General features: G+C 37.2%; 1 protein-coding gene across 2 annotated transcripts in view; it reads right to left on the bottom strand.

The window, feature by feature from the left end:
- The window catches only part of NBN (nibrin), a 51499-nt gene extending 30281 nt beyond the window's left edge, over nt 1-21218 (bottom strand). For both annotated transcript variants that reach the window (XM_025393651.1, XM_025393652.1), the window contains exons 1-8: nt 21027-21218; nt 19205-19338; nt 17866-18014; nt 17226-17385; nt 14720-14823; nt 7745-7862; nt 6933-7126; nt 924-1021 (exon numbers count right to left, since the gene is read on the bottom strand). In XM_025393651.1, the coding sequence (XP_025249436.1) occupies nt 924-1021; nt 6933-7126; nt 7745-7862; nt 14720-14823; nt 17226-17385; nt 17866-18014; nt 19205-19338; nt 21027-21063 (994 nt within the window). In that variant the 5' untranslated portion in view covers nt 21064-21218. The remainder of the gene's footprint in view (nt 1-923; nt 1022-6932; nt 7127-7744; nt 7863-14719; nt 14824-17225; nt 17386-17865; nt 18015-19204; nt 19339-21026) is intronic.
- Nucleotides 21219-21504: the final 286 nt, after the last annotated feature.

Raw genomic sequence — 21504 nt, forward strand, 5'->3', positions numbered from 1 at the left:
GAGAGAATAAATGTAAAAATCTCCAAGGTAAAAAAGCAAGAAGAAAATAAAGAAACCATTTTTACAACAGCTTATTAAAAAATTTTTTTAAACTATGGAAATGTGTTTTAAATAATAAAGGGGAAACAGTGACTGTCTCTGAATACATTGGCTTTCGTGATTAACACTGAGATTATTATAACGCACGTTCTTCATCTCAGTAAATGGCACCACCATCCACCCAGTTACTTACGCCAGGAAACTAGGAGTCGTTTCTAACTACTCCACAGGAAAGTCCCACCAGGTCTAGTTCTAAAATATATCCTGAACCTGTTCATTTTTCTGCATCTCTACTACTATCATGCTGGTCCAAGGCACCAGGCTCTTTCACATATAGATTTCCACAACAGCATTCTACTCATATCTCCTCTTACATTGCTGACCCTTAGAATTCTCCACCCAAACCTAAGAGTGATCTGTTCCTTCTATCTGGAATTATCCACCACCCAGATCCTCACAAAGCTGCCTTTTCTCATCATTCAGGACACACAGCTCAATTGTCACCACTTGAGACTTTCCTTGAATACCTATCTAAAACAGCCTACTACCATCACTATTACATATCTCACCTTGTTTTACCTGTCTTTATATTTGGCTCGATCTGAACTTATTACATATGTTTGTTTGCTTGTTTACTAAATCCTGATCTTCAGAACATAAAGTGTACAATAATAAGGATCTTACTTTATTTACCACTTCATAACAGTGTCTGCTACATGGTAGCCAGAAATATTTACAGAATGAATAAATGAAAGTATAAATGGATGAATTTTAAAATATGGTGAATATACTCACCCCTAGCAAGTATATAAGCAACGTATATTTAGCTTATCAATTTACATAATAAAGTTGTTAACAAATCAATAAAATCATGCTTTAATTACCTGTACTGGGATGGCCCCGAGGATCACAGTAATTCTTTGTAGTCATGAAAATCACCGCCAATCCAATTTCTGCTTCAGGAATAGGTCTAAGACCTTGCCTATTAGAATAAAATAGTTGAAGTATGATAATATATTAAAACTAGCAACTTTTATTAAGACAATGTCAAGATAAAGCAACCTCTTTTTTTTTTCCTCCCAAATAATTTTATGGTATAGACAAAATTTCAAATGCAGAGTACTATAATAGCTTACTCGCTGGGGCACTGTTACGTTGACAAGTCTACCATCTTTCAGTAACTCCATTAACTTTACCTGTAAAAGAAGGGGCTAAAGAATATAGATCTTCCCAGCTGTACAATTCTACAATTTTTGGAATAAAAACAGTACTACCCACATTAAACAATAGAACAGGCTTTTATGGCCAGGCATGGTGGCTCACACCTGTAATCCCAGCACTTTGGGAGATTGAGGCGGGTGGATCACCTGAGGTCAGGAGTTTGAGACCAGCCTGGCCAACACGGTAAAACCTCGTCTCTACTAAAAATACAAAAATTAGCTAGGTGTAGTGGTGCACACTTGTAATCCCAGCTACCTGAAAGGCTGAGGCAAGAGAATCGCCTGAACTTGTGAGGTGGAGGTTGCAGTGAGCTGAGATTATGCCACTGCACTCCAGTCTGGATGACAGCATGAGACTCCATCTCAAAAAAAAATAAAAAATAAAAAAAAATAACAACAGGCTTTTACAAACAAATCTATGGATACTATGATCCTAAGATGAAACTTCAAAGAGAAGAAAAAAAGAAGGGAGAGAGGAAGGATGGAGAGAAGTAGATAGAACTATACCTAACGTATATCTGTACATGTGTTACAACTTTAAGTATAGTAAATCAAATCATTTTGCCAAATTTACATGTATTAAGGTATCTTCACATTAAAGGAATCTTATGGTGAACCTATTTTTTGTTGTTCTGTAAGGTCAATGACTGATTTTTATATAAACAAAAATACACCGTTTAATATCATATAAAAATTACACCTCAAATTTTAACAAAGAACTACGACATGTCTTTTAATACTCATTGTAAAGTTGTTGTTGTTGTTGTTGTTGTTGTTGTTTGAGATACAGTCTCGCTCTTTTGCCCAGGCTGGAGTGCAGTGGCACAATCATGGCTCACTGCAACCTCTGCCTCCCAGATTCAGGCAATTCTTGTGCCCTTGGTTTCCCAAGTTGCTAGGACCACAGGTACACACCACCACACCCAGCTAATTTTTGTATTTTTAGTAGAGATGGGGTTTCACTATGTTGGCCAGGCTGGTCTCGAACTCCTGGTCTCAAGTGATCCGCCTTTCTCAGCCTCCCAAAGCGCTGGGGTTACAGGCGTGAACCACCTTGCTCGGTCAAGATATTTTAAATGGTTAGTTTGCAAGGTCTTTTTCAAATGCTTAATGTGTCTTTTTCTGTGTATTGAGCTTACTTAAATAGGATTCAGTTACATGTGCAATTAAAGTATTAGACTAAAAAAATAAAATTTTAAAAAGCTTTATAATCAAGTGATCACATATACCTACCTATAATTCAGATAATTCAAAACTGGTATTTTATTACTCTACTAACTTTTGCAACTATAAATTATACTATGTGAATTAGTTATGAAGAATGGTTACATAAAATAGAAACGTTTTAATACATATTTAATAATGCTCTACAGAAATTACATCACCCTTAATGGAGAAACACTGGAAGCATTTATTTTAAAGTCAACAGTGAGATAAATGTGGACATTATCACCACTTCTAGTCAACACTGTTCTGGAGGTCCCAGTTGGTATGAAACAAAGAGACAGAAAAAAGAGGTATCAGAGAAATAAGGATTAGAAAGGAGGATGGAAACATTCCTTATAGATGATATGATTTATAGAAAAGACTACAGATAAATTATTAGGAAAAAAGAGGAGTCTGGCAAGACGGCTGGATATAAGATGAATATCTGAATGTCAGCTGAATTTCTTTACAGCAGTAGTGAACTAGAAAAAGTAATTAAACTGACAATATTCACTTATAATAATATCAGAGAATATGTACTAGCTAGGAAGAAATACAGTAAGATATTCAAGATCTCTATACACAAAGTATAAAATTCTATTAAGAGATTTCAAGAAAACCTAAATAAATGGAGATACCACATTCAAGGATAAAAATAATTAAAATTTACATAAATTGCTAATTCTCAAGTTTACTTGTAGATTCAGTGCACTTCCTAATCAAAATCCAAACAAACTGTAGCAAAAGATGATTCTAAATGTAAACGAAAAAATAAAGGGTCAAGAATAGCCAGGATGCTTCCGAAGAAGAGCAAAAAAAGACTTGTTCTACCAGCCACGAGGACTTCATGGAAGTTGTACTAATTAAGACAATGAGGTATCGGTACAAAGAAAGGCAGACTGATGAACGAAAAAGAATAAAGTCAAAAACACAGAAGTGCATGTACGTAACTTTTGTGTAAAACAGAATTCCAGATAAGTTAAAAACAAATGTCAAAAACAAAAGATGGTATCGAAATACTAGTAAAAAACATAGGTGAGTATCTTTAAAGCACTGACTAACACAGAAAAGATTTTTACTATATAGCAGGTCCTTGAACAATGTCATTTCATTCAGTGTCATTTCATTATAACATCGGCAAGAAAAAAACTGATTCCTAACCAGGGCCGCTGTCTGTGTGGAGTTTGCGCTCTCCCCCAGTGTCTGTGTGGGTTTTCTGTGTGTACTCTGCTTTACTACCACATTCCAAAGATGTGCACATTAGGTGAACTGGTGTGTCCAAATTGTCCCAGTCTGAGTGACTGTGGGTGGGTGTGTCAGTGTGCTCTGCAATGGAATAGTGTCCTATCCAAGGTTGGTTCCCACCTTGCACCCTGAGCTGCTGACTAGGCTCTGGCCATCCACAACTGTTAACTGGATTCCGGATGACAGTCATTTCACACAGGAGAAAACTGGGCTAGGGGTAACCATGTAAGTTATTTTCAAAGATCTGGCTGGTATTTTAGATGACAGATTTTTTTCAGACACTTACTGTCTGAAAAATAACTAAATAAATAATTGGTGAACAAAATAAATGTGTATTATGCACAGATCAATGATAAGCATGTGTCACAGACCAAGGATTATGATTCATCCAATTCTGTGCAAGGCTGGGGAACAGGTCAGGAAAGAAGGAAAAGCAGGAGATAATAAAGAGAAAATAATTAAATTAATAACAGGAAGAGTTACCAAAATTTGAGCTGAGATACCAGAAAAAGGTCTCAGCAAGAACAAAAATCAGGGTTGTATTGTTCCCCTGGACTTCTAATCTTCTCCAGAAGACACTTAATCTTTACTACAGATTTCCTATACTCACTTCTGACATCTAATCAACAGAGCCATGGCAATCACTGATCACAACGTTGCCCTGTTGAAATTCGGTCAACAGCTGGCTTTACTGGCCACTCTGCTTCATATAATTGCTCCTTCATTGGCTTGAACTAAGTTAACAGGTATTATTTTAAGTGACAGTCTTTCTCAAAATATAATACTGCACTACCTCCAAAAAATGTATTGTGGCCAGGTGCAGTGGCTCACACCTATAACCCCAGCACTTTGGGAGACTGAGGCAGGCAGATCACTTGAGCTCAGGAGTTCAAGACCAGCCTGGGCAACATGGCAAAACCCACTCTCATAATAAAGAAATTAGCAGCAGCGTGGTGGCATCCACCTGTAGTCCCAGTTACTTGGAAGGCTGAGGCAGGAGAATTGCTTGAGCCTGGGAGGCGGAGGCTGCAGTGAGTCAAGATCACACCATTGCACTCCATCCTGGGGCAAGAGAGTAAAACCCTGTCTCAACCCCCACCCCTACCAAAAACCCAAAAAACCGTATCGTAACAGGAGTCAAGTGTCACCTCATGATTAAGGCACCAGCGTCTGAGCTACCTGGTACTCCAGCTACTTTTTTTTTAGCCTCAGGGTGTCAATATATGCTGAAAGTAAAGAGCCTGGACTCCAGAATCCAACTGCCTGGGCTCACATCCTGGCGACCCTGCTCACTGCCTCTGCTATATGCAGACCCCCTTCTGCCTCAGTTCACTCATCTGCACAGTGAGGACCACAACAATAAATAATATATAGGTTGAGGATTAAATGTTTATACATATATAAAGTCTTAGGCCAAGACCTGCTATGTAGGATAATTTTTTCATTATTATTATATATTACTGCTGTTGCTCTGCCTGGCACATTCTTTGTCTGGCTCTTTGAAAAACTGGTCATAGGTAAGACATTGTCTAAAAGAGGCCTTCTCTGTTTAGAGTAAGCTTCTTCCCCACTGCCAGGTTACTGCTTCCTTTATATACATGTGTAATGATTTGTTTACTTGTCTTTCTGTGTCTCTCCCTCTAGACAGTAAGCTCCAGTGATGGCAGGGACCATGACTATCTTGTTTTTCATTACATTTCCAGTGCCTAGAACACAATGGAACTATAGTAAATTTGTGTTGTAGTAGTAAGATAGTATTTTTGTTATACAGTACATCTTTTTTACAGTAGTTAATACATCTCAATTAAGTAAAATATTTATAGGATAGATGACTAAAATTTTACTTTTTATTTCAGCAAGCCTGTAAGAGAAAAAAAGAAAATCCCCATGGTCAGAATGATTCCTGGGACAGGAAAAATGAATCTTTTGTAGGAAGCTGGCTGTGGACTTTTCAGGCATATAAACACTTTAGGACTCACCTACTTTTTGCTACATGAAGAGCAATTTAGTCAGAAGACTGCCAAGCCTGGTATTTCTATAATACATACTGGCCTCAACAACGCTAAGACTATTAATGCAAATTAAGGTCTAAGGAAAATCCTTCAGTTAGCTCTTTTACAGTCTCCCTCCACACTACAAACATCATTTCAACCAATCTGCCTTTTTTTCTGCTTTCCCATAATAGCCTATATAAGGATAGAAACGTTTGTATGTCTTTCTAATGGGTAATAACCATCAAAGGGCAACTACATTTCAACGCTAGGCAACTGCAGAAAACCTTTCACCTTTGAGTTTTAACTTTCTCAAATGCAACATATTCTGTAAAAAAAACTTAACACTACTTTGTTAATTTACAGAGGTAAACTCTACAAATTCTATTAAAATAACAAAAGAGCATAAAATATTTTTGAGTAAAACTGTCATGAATAAAGATATTCTATATCTAATATACCAAGTCACAATTAATTTTCAAGTATACTACACTATAAAACCTTTTATTAATTCTTGTATCAGCCGGGTGCAGTAGCTCACGTCTGTAATCCTAGTACTTTGGGAGGCCGAGGTGGGTGGATCATCTGAGGACAGCAGTTTGAGACCAGTCTGGCCAACATGTTGAAACCCCGTCTCTACTAAAAATACAAAAATTAGCTGGGTGTGGTGGTGCACATCTGCAGTCCCGCTACTAGGGTGGCTGAGGCAGAGGATCGTTTGAACCCAGAAGGCGGAGGTTGCAGTGAGCCTAGATTGTGCCACTGTACTCTAGCCTGGGCAACAGAGTAAGACCCTGTATCAAAAAAATAAAAAATACGCCAGGTGTGGTAGCTCATACCACTAATCTCAGCACTTTCGGAGGCCGAGGCAGGTGGATCACCTGAGGTCAGGAGTTCAAGACCAGCCTGGCCAATGTGGCGAAACCCTGTCTTTACCGAAAGTACAAAAATTAGCTGTGCATGGTGGCGGGCACCTGTAATCTCAGCTACTCAGGAAACTGAGGTAGGAGAATCACTTGAACGCAGGAGGCAGAAGTTGCAGTGAGACAAGATCGCGCCGCTGTACTCCAGCCTGGGCGAGAAGAGCAAAACTCCGTCTCAAAATAAATAAACAAAACAAAACAAAAAATTCTTGTATCTACTTTTCTGTTGTTAGGTGAAAAGCAACAAAAAAGGTTAAACATAAAATCTCCTACTTGCAGTTTTCTACAAATAAAGAATAATTCTATACCTTTGGAGCATATCCATTATCGACTGAATCCATTTCTTCTGAGAGTCAGGAATTAAGGTCTGTGAGTTTGTTATTCCTGTATCAACAACACACGTTTCCGGAGCCAAAAAGAAATTATGTTCTTCTTCATTTTCTTCTGTTATCAACCTAGCTTCCCCACCTCCAAAGACAACTGCAGAACTCAATTTCTTATGCTAAAAATGGACGGAAACATTTTAAAAAGTAAAATGTAATGTCTTGAACACATTCTTATAAGCATTTGATTTGGGAAACATAGAAGTACAATTCAAGAAGACTTGGTGCTACTTCTTGAGTAGGTAATTTCAGCTCCCACTCTGAGAAAGTCCCTAGTTCAACAGGTCTCTGCAGCCCTGGAACTGTTACACTCTCTGTGGTTCCTCATCACACTTCCTAACAGCACTGTAACTGTGGGCTTACCTGCATTTCTCCACTACAACATAAACTCTCGGAAACCCCATTTTGGCACACAGAACATATTCAACAGATTGAACTTCTTTAGTTAGCTTACTACCTAAAGAGGTTTAGCTTACTAACTAAAGAAGTTAAAACTAAGTTTCCTGTCCTCCTGTGTATTTATGAATAGGCCAGTTATCACAGACTTTAAGAAACCCTGTAATCACAGCCATGATCACTGACTGGGCAAGTCTGGTGCCTAGGCGGTTTTTAATTCTACTTCACACTTTCACACAAAATCCCAAAATGAAATACATTAACAACTATTGATAAGAGTTAATAATGTATTCTAGTTTGTAATGTATTCTTTAGGAAAATTTAGCTTATAACATAATTACCTGTTTGGCACTCAAAAATATAAATGTTTTCCCTTTGAAGATTTGTTTTCTTTCCTGTCGTCCTGACAGATCAACATTTTTACTTCCAATAGAAGGTTCATCAAGAGGTGGGTAAAAACTGTAAAAATAATTAAAGTATATTCTAATTACATACTACTATGTTTGCTATTAAATTTGTAAATGGAGTGACTATCTGACACTCAAAAGGCATAATTTCCATAATACCATTATAGTATTTTTTTTTTTCTAAGTAAGAATTTTATCTGGGACAAAATGACAAAAAGCATCTAACTGCCTTTTCTAGAAATACAGTGGCAGGTGACACAAAGAGCTAGAATTGATCATTAATACCTCAAAATAAATAATCCAAGGTAGACAATCATAACAATATGAACATTAAACACACATGACTCAAACAAGGTACTGAATTACAAAAGGTTGAGAGAAACATCATCCATAAAGATCAAACTCTATTAGCATCTTGTGTTTGCTTAGGAGCCAATATCCATTAAAACGCTCATGTTTCAATTCTATTAACACAATCTATTATGAGTGTTTTGTTAGAGTTCTCTTTGGAGAAGTTCAGGAAATTTTTAAACTTACATTATTTACTCAGTTTAAATAAAATTTACAAAACAAGACTAAAGAATATAACATTTTAGCTCTTTAATTTAATGCTATAAGAACATCTTAATCATCCATGAAAATAAAGGAAAACCAGAAAATGGAGAAACATCAACAGCCTCTCATCAGTCTAGAGTTTCAACTTCCTGTATAATCAGATCTTTTGCTACAGCTGTTCATGATTGACCAGCATTTCAACTTCTCTCTCTTCCTTTCAGTAAAAATTACTAACCCATGATGATGATGATAAGGGGACAATGTAGGGAGGGAGAAATGCACAACCTGGACAATCAGTCACAAATCAAGAGTTAACTATCTGCAGAGATCAACATCCAGCGTGGTAAAAACACTGTAGCCATTAAGAGTCACTATCCAGCATTTTAGAACTAATTACCTTACATCTTTCCCCTGGACTTCTCCTTGGAAACACACACGTTTCACAAAGGAAAGCTGAGTTATGATTGAACAGTTACATTACTTTAAAATTTTTTTCATAACTGATGCATGTATTTTAATTTCACTACAATGGATGCTGTAAGTCTATTTTGAAGTAATGATTTCCGGAAGCCGCAATCTCAAATGAGTTATCTGCAGGCAAGAGCAGACTCACTTGGCAGGACAGAATGCAGGCCACTGTGTTAGTTCTGGTTTTTCTAAATAACTAACTTAAAAATTCTATTTATTTTACTTTTAAAATATACAGAGAACAGTGGAAACTATTTTAACTGTTAACAAAAACTAAATCTACAATAAGAGCACTGGAAAGTTAGTAGACATTCGGACACATAAAAAGGATCAATTTTAGTATCTCTTTGAATCTTTTTTATCCCTTATCTCGTAATAAATATTCCCCCATAACTTATACTTCTTTTTTAGTGTAAAACCTAACTAACACTTTACTTATATACAAATAACCAGTTTACCAGTTAGTCCACACAATAATGTAACAACACTAGGACAGATTACAGAGTCAGTTACAGACAAAAACAGTAAGTAAATGTTTAACACATATGACTATGTGTTACAGTCATATACGACTACAACACTATGACTGAGTAGATGTGACATTCTTCCCGCTTTCCCAAAACACTAAAGTTGAATGATTTTTAAATTATCTACCGCTTTATATTATTCACACTGTCATTCTTAATTATGCCATAGATAACAGTTTACAGTAGCCAGGGAGCAGCTAACTGTAGCTTAGTTCAATGAAGTCTGAGCCAGGTTCCTAAACATACGTGTACGGTAGCCTGTTAGGCCTCTCTAACAGCTCCACCAGAGTTCTAACTTTATTAGTGTGATTCTTTAACAGCTGACTCCTCCACTAAGTGCCATGAGGGCAGAAACTGTAACTTTTTTTGGCTCATCATTATATCCTCAAGTCTATCTTGCCTGACATTACAAAATATAAATAAAAATTCAACCTAATAATTGAAAAGTGAATAAAAAGTATAAACATCTTTCAATTCCCTCAAGTATAAATTTGAGTATTAAAATTCCAGAACTTATACAATGTATTTTGGTTTTGTTTTGAGAACACTGATAAATTTGAGCCCCAATACTTGGTAAGATCAATCTTGAACAAAAAAATACAAAACTGTGTTATCTAGAAGCTAACCAAATGCTGGCTATGACACCAACACGGATTATTCTTAGTAATACATATATCTGATATATGATAGATACATTCATACATAGATAATTAATACAGTGATTAAAAAACACTGTGTTCTAGAACTTCAAATACCTACATAAGCCTTTTTCTTTTTACCAGTGTAATGATGAGAATGAGAAAGAAGAGACTAGTGATGAATGTGAAGAGATCATTAAAAAATCAGTATTTCTGAAGCATTACATTCTAGAAGTTTTAAAGCATTTCTGACACTCTAGTAATTTAATAAACTAGTACAAAAACTGGAAAATAGGAAAGTAACCTGTCAGAGACCTAGGCTAGAGGCATATTGACTGAATATAATGACACTACAAATAAAAAGTGATCTCCAATTTCTATCATTAAAAAATTAAAATGTTTTGGGTTCATTTATATAGAAACTTCAAGAGCTACAAATAGTTATGTTTTATTACATAGTAACTAGTACATATTACGAATCATACATTCTATAAAATGTTTAATCTAGAAATTTTGCTTTTTCCCATTTACATTTTCTACTTAAATTCATTACATGATCTTCAATAAATTTCATATAACCTACAGTATATCATCTTCACTTCTGTACCAAGATTTTGCAAATACAGAATTTTTCTGAATCCATGTATAATTCTGGCTCTAGAAACTGTATCCCAAGCCACACATATTTATTTGTCCAATATCTGGACAACTGCTTATTTCATTAGTCCTGCAAGCACATGTTCATAATTTTTAGAACCATTTACTATATGGCTTTATTTATTTATTTTTTTGGTGATCTGGAAAAGGCTAGACTACAGTGACATCCACAATTTGCAAATGTGAGGTTCTATCTCCTGAAAAAAATTACTAATACTAGCTAAATTTCTTGCTTTCGATTTAAATTAACTATGTAAGGTGGCCTCTATAAGCTTCCTAAACTGTCAAACTTTCATTTAATGAGATTATTTCAGGCCAATGTGTCTTTTGGGTCTGAGATTTGACTACCAGCTGATAAGTCAACCTGTTCCTGTTTCAAGGATGCTGGCAGAAGACAAACACTCCTGAGTCACAGCAAAGCAAGCAGCATGAGCCCCAGTATGCTTGCTGCAGGTCTCCTCTCTGACCAGGTGCCATAGGTAAGACGTAGGGGGTACATACAGTGGTGTGTGTTACAGGAGAGAGGAACACTGAACTTGGGAAACCACCAGTATTACAACAGGCCATAAGCAAGCCTACATTTTGTCACAGGAAGGAAACATTACTTCATCCCTCCCTCGAGGTTTCTCACTGCAAACGAGAAATGGTCTGCGTAAAGGAGAGTCAGGCCTTGCATTCTTGGCCTATTCAGCAAATTGCTTATGAATGCAAGGGACCCATGGAGGACTCCACCTCTCAAGAGTATCTCCCTAAAACAATACTTGTTGTTTGAAATAATTAATACACCATCCTACAACATGACTCTGTAAAAACTCAAATAAAAGCCAACTCCCCCTCCTTTCTAGGGGATAATCTCCTTACATTTAGACATATAAATCTCCTCTATTAGACCACAGATTATCAAAATTGAACACTCCTTTTAAATGTATTCTTCTAAAAATGACTTCATCTACTTCAGCTACTTTGATGATAGTCAAGGAAAATGAGATATTGCAAATCATTTTATGTACATGAAGTTATAACTGTCATATCCTGTTTCTTGATAACAGTGCAAAGATGTACACATAGCTGTACTAAATAAGACTGTACATTTTATTGGAAAAAAATATTATAGTATGCCTCCTAATTTAAATCCAGGACTAGCAGTCATACTTTTTTGGAACATTAGAGGTACTTACGTAATCAATGGAGTCACCACAATTTATTTCATATCCCTTTCGTAACCCATTCCTTCTACTAGTTAATGTTTATAAATCGAATCTTTTTTCTGTTAACTGAGTACTCAAATGAGCTCTCAACAAGCACATCAAAATGGATCCAGATGGGTACAGGACTCTATTAAGGCAAATAACTACATACATTTAAAAATTTTATTATCAATTGCCATCATCAAACATGGGCTAATAGAATAAATAACCTGTTCTAGTTAACACCGAATTAGGAGTTATTCAACAATCTCATGGTAGGGATGCTGCATAGTCGTCATGTACATTGATACAATCAAAAACTGAATCTAGAAAAAAATTATGTTGAACTTGATCAAAAACAACCCTAGGTTAAACACAACTGACAATCTGAACAAAAAGAGGAATCAACAACTAATTCTAAAAACTCCAAGACCACAGAATATATCACTAGTAGTGAAAACTTATCAGACTCCTCTACCCTCAAGTATAATCTAGAATTAAGAATAGTTCATTATCTGTAGCCAGAGTCATTATTTACAAGATTTTATGTACTTCCTCAGGGAGACTTATCAAGAGGCTTCAGGGAAAATTGTGATTCTGTTAAAATACTATGCAATTATGTAGTTATGTCGGTGAAGTTTCTTGAGGAGAGACCAGTGCTTTCATCATCTTCTTTTTTTTTTTTTTTTGAGACACAGTTTCACTCTGTCGCCCAGGGTGGAGTGCAGTGGTGGGGTCTTGGCTCGCTGCAACCTCCACTTCCTGGTGTCAAGAGATTCCTATGCCTCAGTCTTCCAAGTAGCTGGGATTACAGGCACCTGCCACCACACCAGGCTAATTTTGTATTTTTAGTAGAGACAGGGTATCTCCATGTTTGTCATGCTGGTCTCGAACTCCTGACCCCAAGTGATCCGCCTATCTTGGCCTCTCAAAGTGCTAGGATTACAGGTGTGAGCCACCAGGCCTGGCCTGCTTTCATATTTGCAGGAGTTCAGTCAGGGTGGTAGGAAAAAATGTAGAGGGATGAAAACCTTGGAAGGCCAGAAGGTTTTACATTTGGAAGCAGCCAAATTCTCTTACACAATGCCTGAAAGCTTAGATTAGATAACAAGGGATGTAAAGAAACTGATCTAGGTAAGTTACTTAGCTCGGAACCTGGCCTTTTATCATTCGTAGGACTGCTCTCTCCGGATGGGAATCATGTTAATTATCCACAACTGCGTAGACTCAAAGCCTTTGTCATTAAATCTATACTGAATAAACGACCACAGCACCAGCTAGTTGGGCTGTGGCTGCTAACTCTACAGCACCCCCCTCAGTGTCTGTGGGTGGCTCAGCCCCGCAGCTCGCTCTTTCACTGGATACCTGTGTTTGAGTGCATTTGTTCATCTGTCGCTGGGTCAGGGTCTGTGGGTCAGACCTGGCACATATTCAGGGGTCTTGGACTCAAAAAACGTTAAGAATCCTCTATTTTAAAATCTGAGCATCTTTTTCCAGAGTCCAAATATATCGCATTATCTGCCAACTGGAGTATAAAATACAAAAAAACTTCCCAGATAAAAATTATAAACAAAGAGAAAAACCTGATTTTTGGTTATTTTTAACAGCTATTATCAGGTATAAACAGTCCCTAAAAAACGAACATTAAGCAAAATAGCTTATAACAGCTCAAAACAGATTAAAATTAGTAGTAAAATTTCTAACTGGCATAACATTTTAATTTTTTTTTTTAATTTTAAGTTCTGGGATACATGTGCAGAACGTGCAGATTTGTTACATAGGTATACATATGCCATGGTGGTTTGCTGCACCTATCAACCTGTCATCTAGGTTTTAAGTCCTGCATGCATTACGTATTTGTCCTAATGCTCTCCCTCCCCTTGTCCCCCACCCCCCGACAGGCCCCGGTGTGTGATGTTTCCCTCCCTGTGGCCACGTGTTCTCACTGTTCAACTCCCACTTATGAGTGAGAACATATGGTGTTTGGTTTTCTGTTCCTGTGTTAGTTTGCTGAGAATGATGGTTTCCAGCTTCATCCATGTCCCTGCAAATGACATGAATTCATTCTTTTTTATGGCTGCATAGTATTCCATGGTGTTTATGTGCATGGGTATGGACATATACCCAGTCTATCATTGATGGGTATTTGGGTTGGTTCCAAGTCTTTGCTATCGTAAATAGTGCTGCAATAAACATATGTGTGCATTTGTCTTTATAGCAGAATGATTTTTAATACTTTGGGTACATACCCAGAAATGGGATTGCTGGGTCAATTGGTATTTCTGGTTCTAGATCCTTAAGGAATCACCACACTGTCTTCCACAATGGTTGAACTAATTTACACTCGCACCAACAGTGTAAAAGCGTTCTTCTTTCTCCACAGCCTCACCAGCATCTGTTGTTTCCTGACTTTTTAACTCGGCTAGGTAGGTATTAGTCTCAATTTTGAAATGAGTAAAATGGAGCTCAGAAAAACTGAGCTACATTCCCAAAGCTATGGTGCTGTTAATATTCTGGACTATGTGGCTCCCAAAGAGAGTTGCTGCACCACACAATTCCAGAGCTAACTGTGGTGTGATGCCCGGACCTGACAGATGTGCTCTTCTGACCATACCTCAGTGCCATTTACTGTCTTTCCATTTTTTTCTTTAAATATTAGCATATATTTAACATTCGTTTCAGAGATACAGAATAATCAACAAAGAAATTTGGGAAACTCTTTCTTTACATACTAACAAAAAATCTTCCATTAATAATACTGAACTATAACAGCAACTATTACATTCTGAAACAACCATTAAAGAGGGAATCAACCTAAATAAAAATCAATGCTATCATATAAGTGATATCTTGTTATATTTAAAATACATAATATACCTTTCAATTTGTGGAGGCTGCTTCTTGGACTGAACTGCTTTCAGGAATTCAGTAAAATATTCTGGCTTTACAATTGGACGTCCACAGATGAGTGCACATATAGTCTAAAATGAAGAAAACATGTGAATATATATATTCATATGCTACCATTTTTTTAAAGAAAAGTTTTAAATTATAAACTACAAAGAGGCTGTTTACATTCATAAAAAACAATGTTTTCCCTTTCATCTCTCTAAATTTATAAAGAAGCCACAATCTATAAAACAGAAGTCAGTCTTTGGTCACTGCATCATTTTAGAACATAAACCACAATATAATCACGCAATTATAAGAAGTCACCAATTACAATACTAATTTTTAAAACTGCTTTTTTGGAAGGGGTGCAACAATATAAAATAAAAGTCAATTTTAAAATGCATTTCCACTTTCAAAGACATTAAAGTGTTAAAAATTATTTAAGAATTGAGAAAATGTAACATCTGCTGCAGGGAAGACAGTATTAGGAGATGAACATGAGATATTTTTAGACTAACTGTCTTTCAAAAAAAGTGTAACTATGCAGTAAAGCCTTTTTGTGAAAGTAAATAAAGAAATCACTTTTGGTAAAAGCACAAAATAAGTATATATAAAGTGGAAAAAAAGAAATTTAAACTCACATGTGAATTAAGCTGTAAGTCTCAAATATGATACATCCAAAAAACATGACAAACATTAGAAAATACTACAGTGGGTAATGAAAATAAAATTCAGAATAATATAAATATGCTTTTTTATTTTTGAGACAGGGTCTCGCTCTGTTGTCCAGGCTAGAGTGCCGTGGCGCGATCCTGGTTCACTGCAGCCTCAACCTCCTGGGCTCAAGCAATCCTCCTGCCTCAGCCTTCTGAGCAGCTGGGACTATAGGCACATGCCACCATACCTAGCTAATTTTAAAAATTTTTTGTAGAGATGGAGTCTCACTATGTTGCCCAGGCTGGGCTCAAATTCCTGGGCTCAAGCAGTCCTCCCACCTTGGCCTCCCAAAGTGCTGGGATTACAGATGCAAGCCACAACACCCAGCCATGAATATGCTTTTAATAACACAGGGTACTTCATTGTCTAAATAGGGGCAAGCAGATTTAGAGTGTCTCTCAAGTATGGAACCTGAAAGATATCACCTTCCAAAGTGAAAGAAATAAACTAGCATGAACCAGTAATGTGCAAATCAACACTGTACTGAGTAATCTCTAATACACATGACTTGGGAAATTAATTAGTCCATGCTTCAGAAAACAAAAGTTGAACTGAAAGGGTTTTTTGTTGTTGTTGTTCTTGTTGTTTTTTTTAAGTAGCTAATAGTAAGAAAAAAGTGGTCTTTGACTTCCTTTTTGGCTCTAACATTCAATGACTTGAAAAATATAAGCTAACTGTACTTTCAGAAAATTTACCAAAAAAATAATATAACAACAAGGTTTTCTATTTTGGCATATGAATGATCAGGAATTTTTTTTTAACAAGTTAATCTGTAAACCATGTTGGTGTGTGTAATAAAGCAATTCACAAGGTGGTCATCAGCATCCCACTCACTGGAAGTGCCAGGTCTGTCACAGACGTAGTAAAATATCTCTCAAGACAATCTAACTACCTTTGATCTTATTTCACACCAACCAAGCAAGTGTATGATTACCTACTCTATTTCTTAAGTAATATCTTAAAGAGGACTGTGCTAGGGCCCACACTTAAATATTCTGGTAAAGGTGCAACCCTTCTGAAAACCATAAATGGACACTTTGATTTGTAAATCTACTATTTGTGAGTTTATATGCATATACTAGTACTCTGGAGGCTAATCACGCTGCTGAATTTATAAAATCAACTTAATAAACTTGCAAAAATAAAAAAACCCTTGATTACAGACAACCCCACCAAAGCACAAGTTGACTTCCAGCTGAGCAGCAAGCCTTTCTCCATGATAACTCTTTAGCTATAAAATATAATTCTAGTTTAATTATATTAAATACTAAAGGATTTTTAATAAAGGAATCTAAGGATTTGTGGTTTTTTACTATAGATATTACTCTAAAAGAATCCCACAAACCTATAGTCAACCTGTTAAAAAGGAGATGAATCACCTGGAGACTGGAGGAAGACAACTTGATAGAAGAGACATGAGATGCTAACTTTGAAGACTGGCAGTTAATCTCTAGTTGCGTTGCTTTAAGACTGAAAACGCAAACTATGCACTGTCATAACCTTCTTGGTGGAAGGACAACAGAATCACTTTTTTAAATGCTAAACAAAATGTGAAATATAATTTTAGTTGCTTTGGCTTGTCTCAGATAATAAACAGGTTATCTGAAAAGCCACTCAAGCCTAAACGGTATACAAAGGGATGGAGTGGGTATATATATATCTACAACTAACAGTTCTGATAGTCTTAAAGTAATTTAAAAAAAAATCTGTGTATAGTGGGTAAGCTTAAATTCAAAGAACTTATTTTAACATAAGAACAAGACATTCAACCTACTTTAATGGTAACTTTCACTGATACCATGACAAGGTGAGTGCATTCTTCTGTCCAATTGTTTACAGTAAATCCTCCAAGTTGCAATATAGCTTGATTTAAAGCAGTTTTCCCAGACACATCTAAACAAGAAGAGCATGCAACCAAAGGCTCATACTCTACTCTGTAAATGAGAATAAGTTAAATAAAGTTATAGTATCATAGTTGCAGAGATGGCAACTTTTAGTACTTTAAAACTTTAAGCTCACATCATATACTGTTATCGTAACTTTTATTTATTGTTACCCTTTGTAACCTATGAAATTATCAATTCCTCATCATTATTAAGCTTTGTAACCTAGAAAATTATCAATTCCTAAGTCCTGAGTCCAAATGAAGAAAAAACAATGACCAAAAGTTAACATACTTTCACCAATGAGGAATCGAAGAAATGTAATTTCCCATGAAGTCCCTCAGGGCCCACTCAAACTCCCATCACCATGACGTACAAAATGCACTAACCACCCCGGCACAGAGTCCAATACTGTGCTAAGTAGGAACTAAATTACACTGTTTTAAATTCATTAATCAGAAATATCATTTTCCTTTAGGATTTGGCTGAAATAAAGCTGTCCATTTTAATATCAATTTAAAAATTTCTTACCTGAATTTACTTTCAAACACTCCAAAAGTAATACTATCCCCCGACTTCAAAGTTCGGGAAAAGCCATTCTGTATTTTTTCCTCATTAACAAAGGTACCATACTTAGAATTATCTTTTAATGTCAATACAGGGATTTCATCTGTTTGACTCTGAAAAGTTAGAAAATAATTTAAAGTCTTTTACCACTCAGTACATTCACTTCTCAGAGAAAAAGGTTTTAAAAGAAAAAACAATAGGCAGGTGGCAAACCTCCCAACACAGCAGAAAATTACTGCTTTCGTTGCCTTGAGAGGAAGATCCCTCAACTAACAATTCATATTTCCCCTTAGGGAAGTTTCTTAACCCAGGATTACCCCTCCCAGAACACACATTTTTTTACTTGTGTACATCAGTGGGGATTTTCCTGACCCCTCACACACATTCCAGAATTTTTTGCTTTGGTGTAGTCTGTTTCATTTAAAACATGACAATTTCATTCTTAGATCTTCTTTTGTTTGTTTTACAGTATCAAAACCACATTGCAAAAATTAGTCCCATGAGAATATGAGGTTATAGGCTAGTGTTTCTGACTTACAGTAACAATTTTACTTTTTCTGCAGAAATTTCAATGTTTTTCTATACCTAAAAGAATAGAAACAAAACCTAAATAAAACTAACAAATTCAGATCACATATATGCAATCTTGGATTAAAATAATGGCTTACCTTTCTTATTCCACCAGCGTTATCATGAGTACAGATATTTATGTATTTTTTTTAGCCCTTTTATCACCCACGGTTGTGATCAAAACAAACTCAAAGCCACTTAAACGAGCTGTGGGCCTAAGTAAGCATTTCCCTAATAAAACAAATGAATTCCCATTGCAAAAACTTGTGTTATATGAGAAATGCCCGTGTCCACACAGCTACATAACCTCTTTAAGAGCCAGAGCCATGAAGAACTGTTCATTGTTCTATTCTCAGGGTTGGCACAGTTACTGACACATAAAAACACATTACTGCTAACGGCAAAAACAGCAATTACTTTTGCATCAAACTAATAGTAAACAATTAATATTTAGTAAGCAAATAAAAATAAATATATCCTACTTCCTCTGAGATTCTAACTAACTAAAACAAAGAGTAAAATACTGAAATAGAAACTTCAAATCTCAAAATAAACAAATACCACTGGTACCACTGCCAAAATATAAGTATTTAATTTTGTTAACATTAAAAAAGTCTACACAGCTCTATAAAATGACAAGTCCTGTGATCTCTCTCTCACATACACACCAAGAGAATATTTTGTGATTTCAACCCCCTTACTGGAAACTAGTGAAACAAAATTAGTAACGTACCAGGTTGGTTACCGAAAAGTTAGCAGTTAACACAGCATGATTTCGGCTGATTGACTGATCATTTTCAATTAGAATGGCACAGTTTTTCCTTCCAACAACGTACTCAACGCCAGTCAAAAGTCTGTATGGCTCTCCTGAGACAAATTTTTTTTAGAAAAAGATAACTTGATAGACACAGACACATGTACACGAACACACACATACATGTAAGTATATATGATATAGGTATGACAAATATTAAATAAAACATCTTTATTGTTATTCAAATGTTACTCAACTTTATATATGTCAAACTTGTGTTTTCAGTAAAGCCTCACTGAAGGATACCAAAGGTTATCTAACTATGGTGTTTCAGAAGTAACAACAACAAAATTTAAAACACAATAAAAAAGAGAAAAAAAAAGGTTATCTAGATAGAAGGCTACATCATTTTTCTAAAGGGAAAGCAATGCTGAAAGAAGTCAATGTTCCCTCAAATTAACTTAAAAACTTAATGTATTACCTAGCAACAATCACAATATTATGTTTGGAACTTGATAAACAAAAATATCTGAAAACTATAAAAAAGATACTCAAGCCTGTAATCCCAGCTACTTGGGAGGCTGAAGCAGGACAATTGGTTGAACCCAGGAGATGGAGGTTGCAGTGAGCCGACACGGTGCCACTGCACTCCAGCCTCGGTGCCAGAGTGAGACTCCGTCTCAAAAAAAACAAAACAAAACAAAGATAGTCAAGACAAATGTGAATAATATTATAGGAGCTTGCCCTACCAGATGGCAAAACATGTCATAAAACTAAAAGTATGGTATTGGACCAGGAGTGAACAACACAGACCAACGCAACAAAGTCCAGACTAAGATGCACGTGTACATTTTTTGCAATTGTGTTTTTATCTTAAAGAGAGCATCTCCAATCAGTGGGAAAGGGTTATCACTTTCTTTTAAAATTGCTGTAAATCATAAGTTGTTGGAGTAACAGTATATACATTGGAGACATGCGGAGTTCCGTCTGGGAGCGTGATTTCTTTACCCAAGTGGCAGAGAGATTAGGGCAGATAAAGAGTAAGGAGTCCAGGAGAGCCAGGTCTCCAGGAACGCCTTGACCTGTGAGTCTTCACAGTATAATATTTATTTAGTTTGGCCGTCTCCACACTCTCTTACCCTGCCAGTCCATTTAGTCTCTACATAGATCTTTGCTAATCATCACGTAAACTTCCCGAGGACAAGACCCTTCACACCCACCACAGGCAACCAATTAACATGTGATCACATTTCACACAGCTGGAAATGAAGGGGAAAAAATCGACTTTTCCCGTTGTTCTGATGACATCGTGGAAAAGGAGTCTGAAACAAAACTGAAAGTAAGCCTTCTCGTGGTAGTCATTTCCCCAAACTGTCCGGTAGTTCTTCACAAAAGTCATGTGTGGCCTCCGTGTGGTCCGCCCATGCTAACTTCCCGCCGGGGGTTCCCACTAGGCGCCGGCTGCCGCTCACCCGCAGGCCATCCAGCCCGGGCGCTGCAACCTTGCCGCGGTGAGGCTGGGAGAAAGGGGGGAGTCGGGGGAGGGGCGCGGAGGACGGCCACCAGGGGGCGCAGCAATCACCCCACCGCCCGCGCTGCATTCCGGCTCACAGCCGCCGCGCCACCGGGAAAACGCGCTTGCCATACAGCGAACTCGCCGCTTCTGCGGCCGCTTCTGCGACCGCTTCCGCAGCGTCCCCGAGCGGGAACGGACGCGACGCAGGAATCATCACCCCCAGGCCCTCCCCCGAGGCAGTCGCTACCGGGAAAATGGGCCCCGAGGCTTCCCTTCCGCCCTTACCTCCTGCCGGACCCGCGACGGGCAGCAGTTTCCACATGGGTCCGGCTCCTCAGGGCTGAGGCCGGCGTGCAACCGCGTAACCTGGGCTGGTAGACGAGCGCGGATACGGCGCCTGCGGTAGGCACGGGCTCCGGGACGTGCGCGCTCCCGGGAGCCACGCAGGCTGCCTTGGATGAGGCGGGAGTGCGACTTGGGCGCTTGGCCGCCACCTGGTGGTTGCAAAAGGAACAGCACAATCGGTATTGAAATGTGCTGCGTTAAAAGGGTACGTTTCTAAGGTGTCGCCGAATATAAGGTTACTACCTTTCCTGATTATGAACGAAAAGAATTTTAAAAACTAATTCCAAAGCAACATAAGGAACGTTTTTAATTAAATGCATTAAAATACTGACCAGTTATGTAGTTTCTTGCATTTGCAATTTCTTAAATTGCAGGTGTTCTTTTGGATTCTAGGGATGGTGATAATAATGACGAAGAT

Source organism: Theropithecus gelada, chromosome 8 (assembly GCF_003255815.1).
Source record: "Theropithecus gelada isolate Dixy chromosome 8, Tgel_1.0, whole genome shotgun sequence".
In the NCBI taxonomy this organism is placed as follows: Eukaryota; Metazoa; Chordata; class Mammalia; order Primates; family Cercopithecidae; genus Theropithecus; species Theropithecus gelada.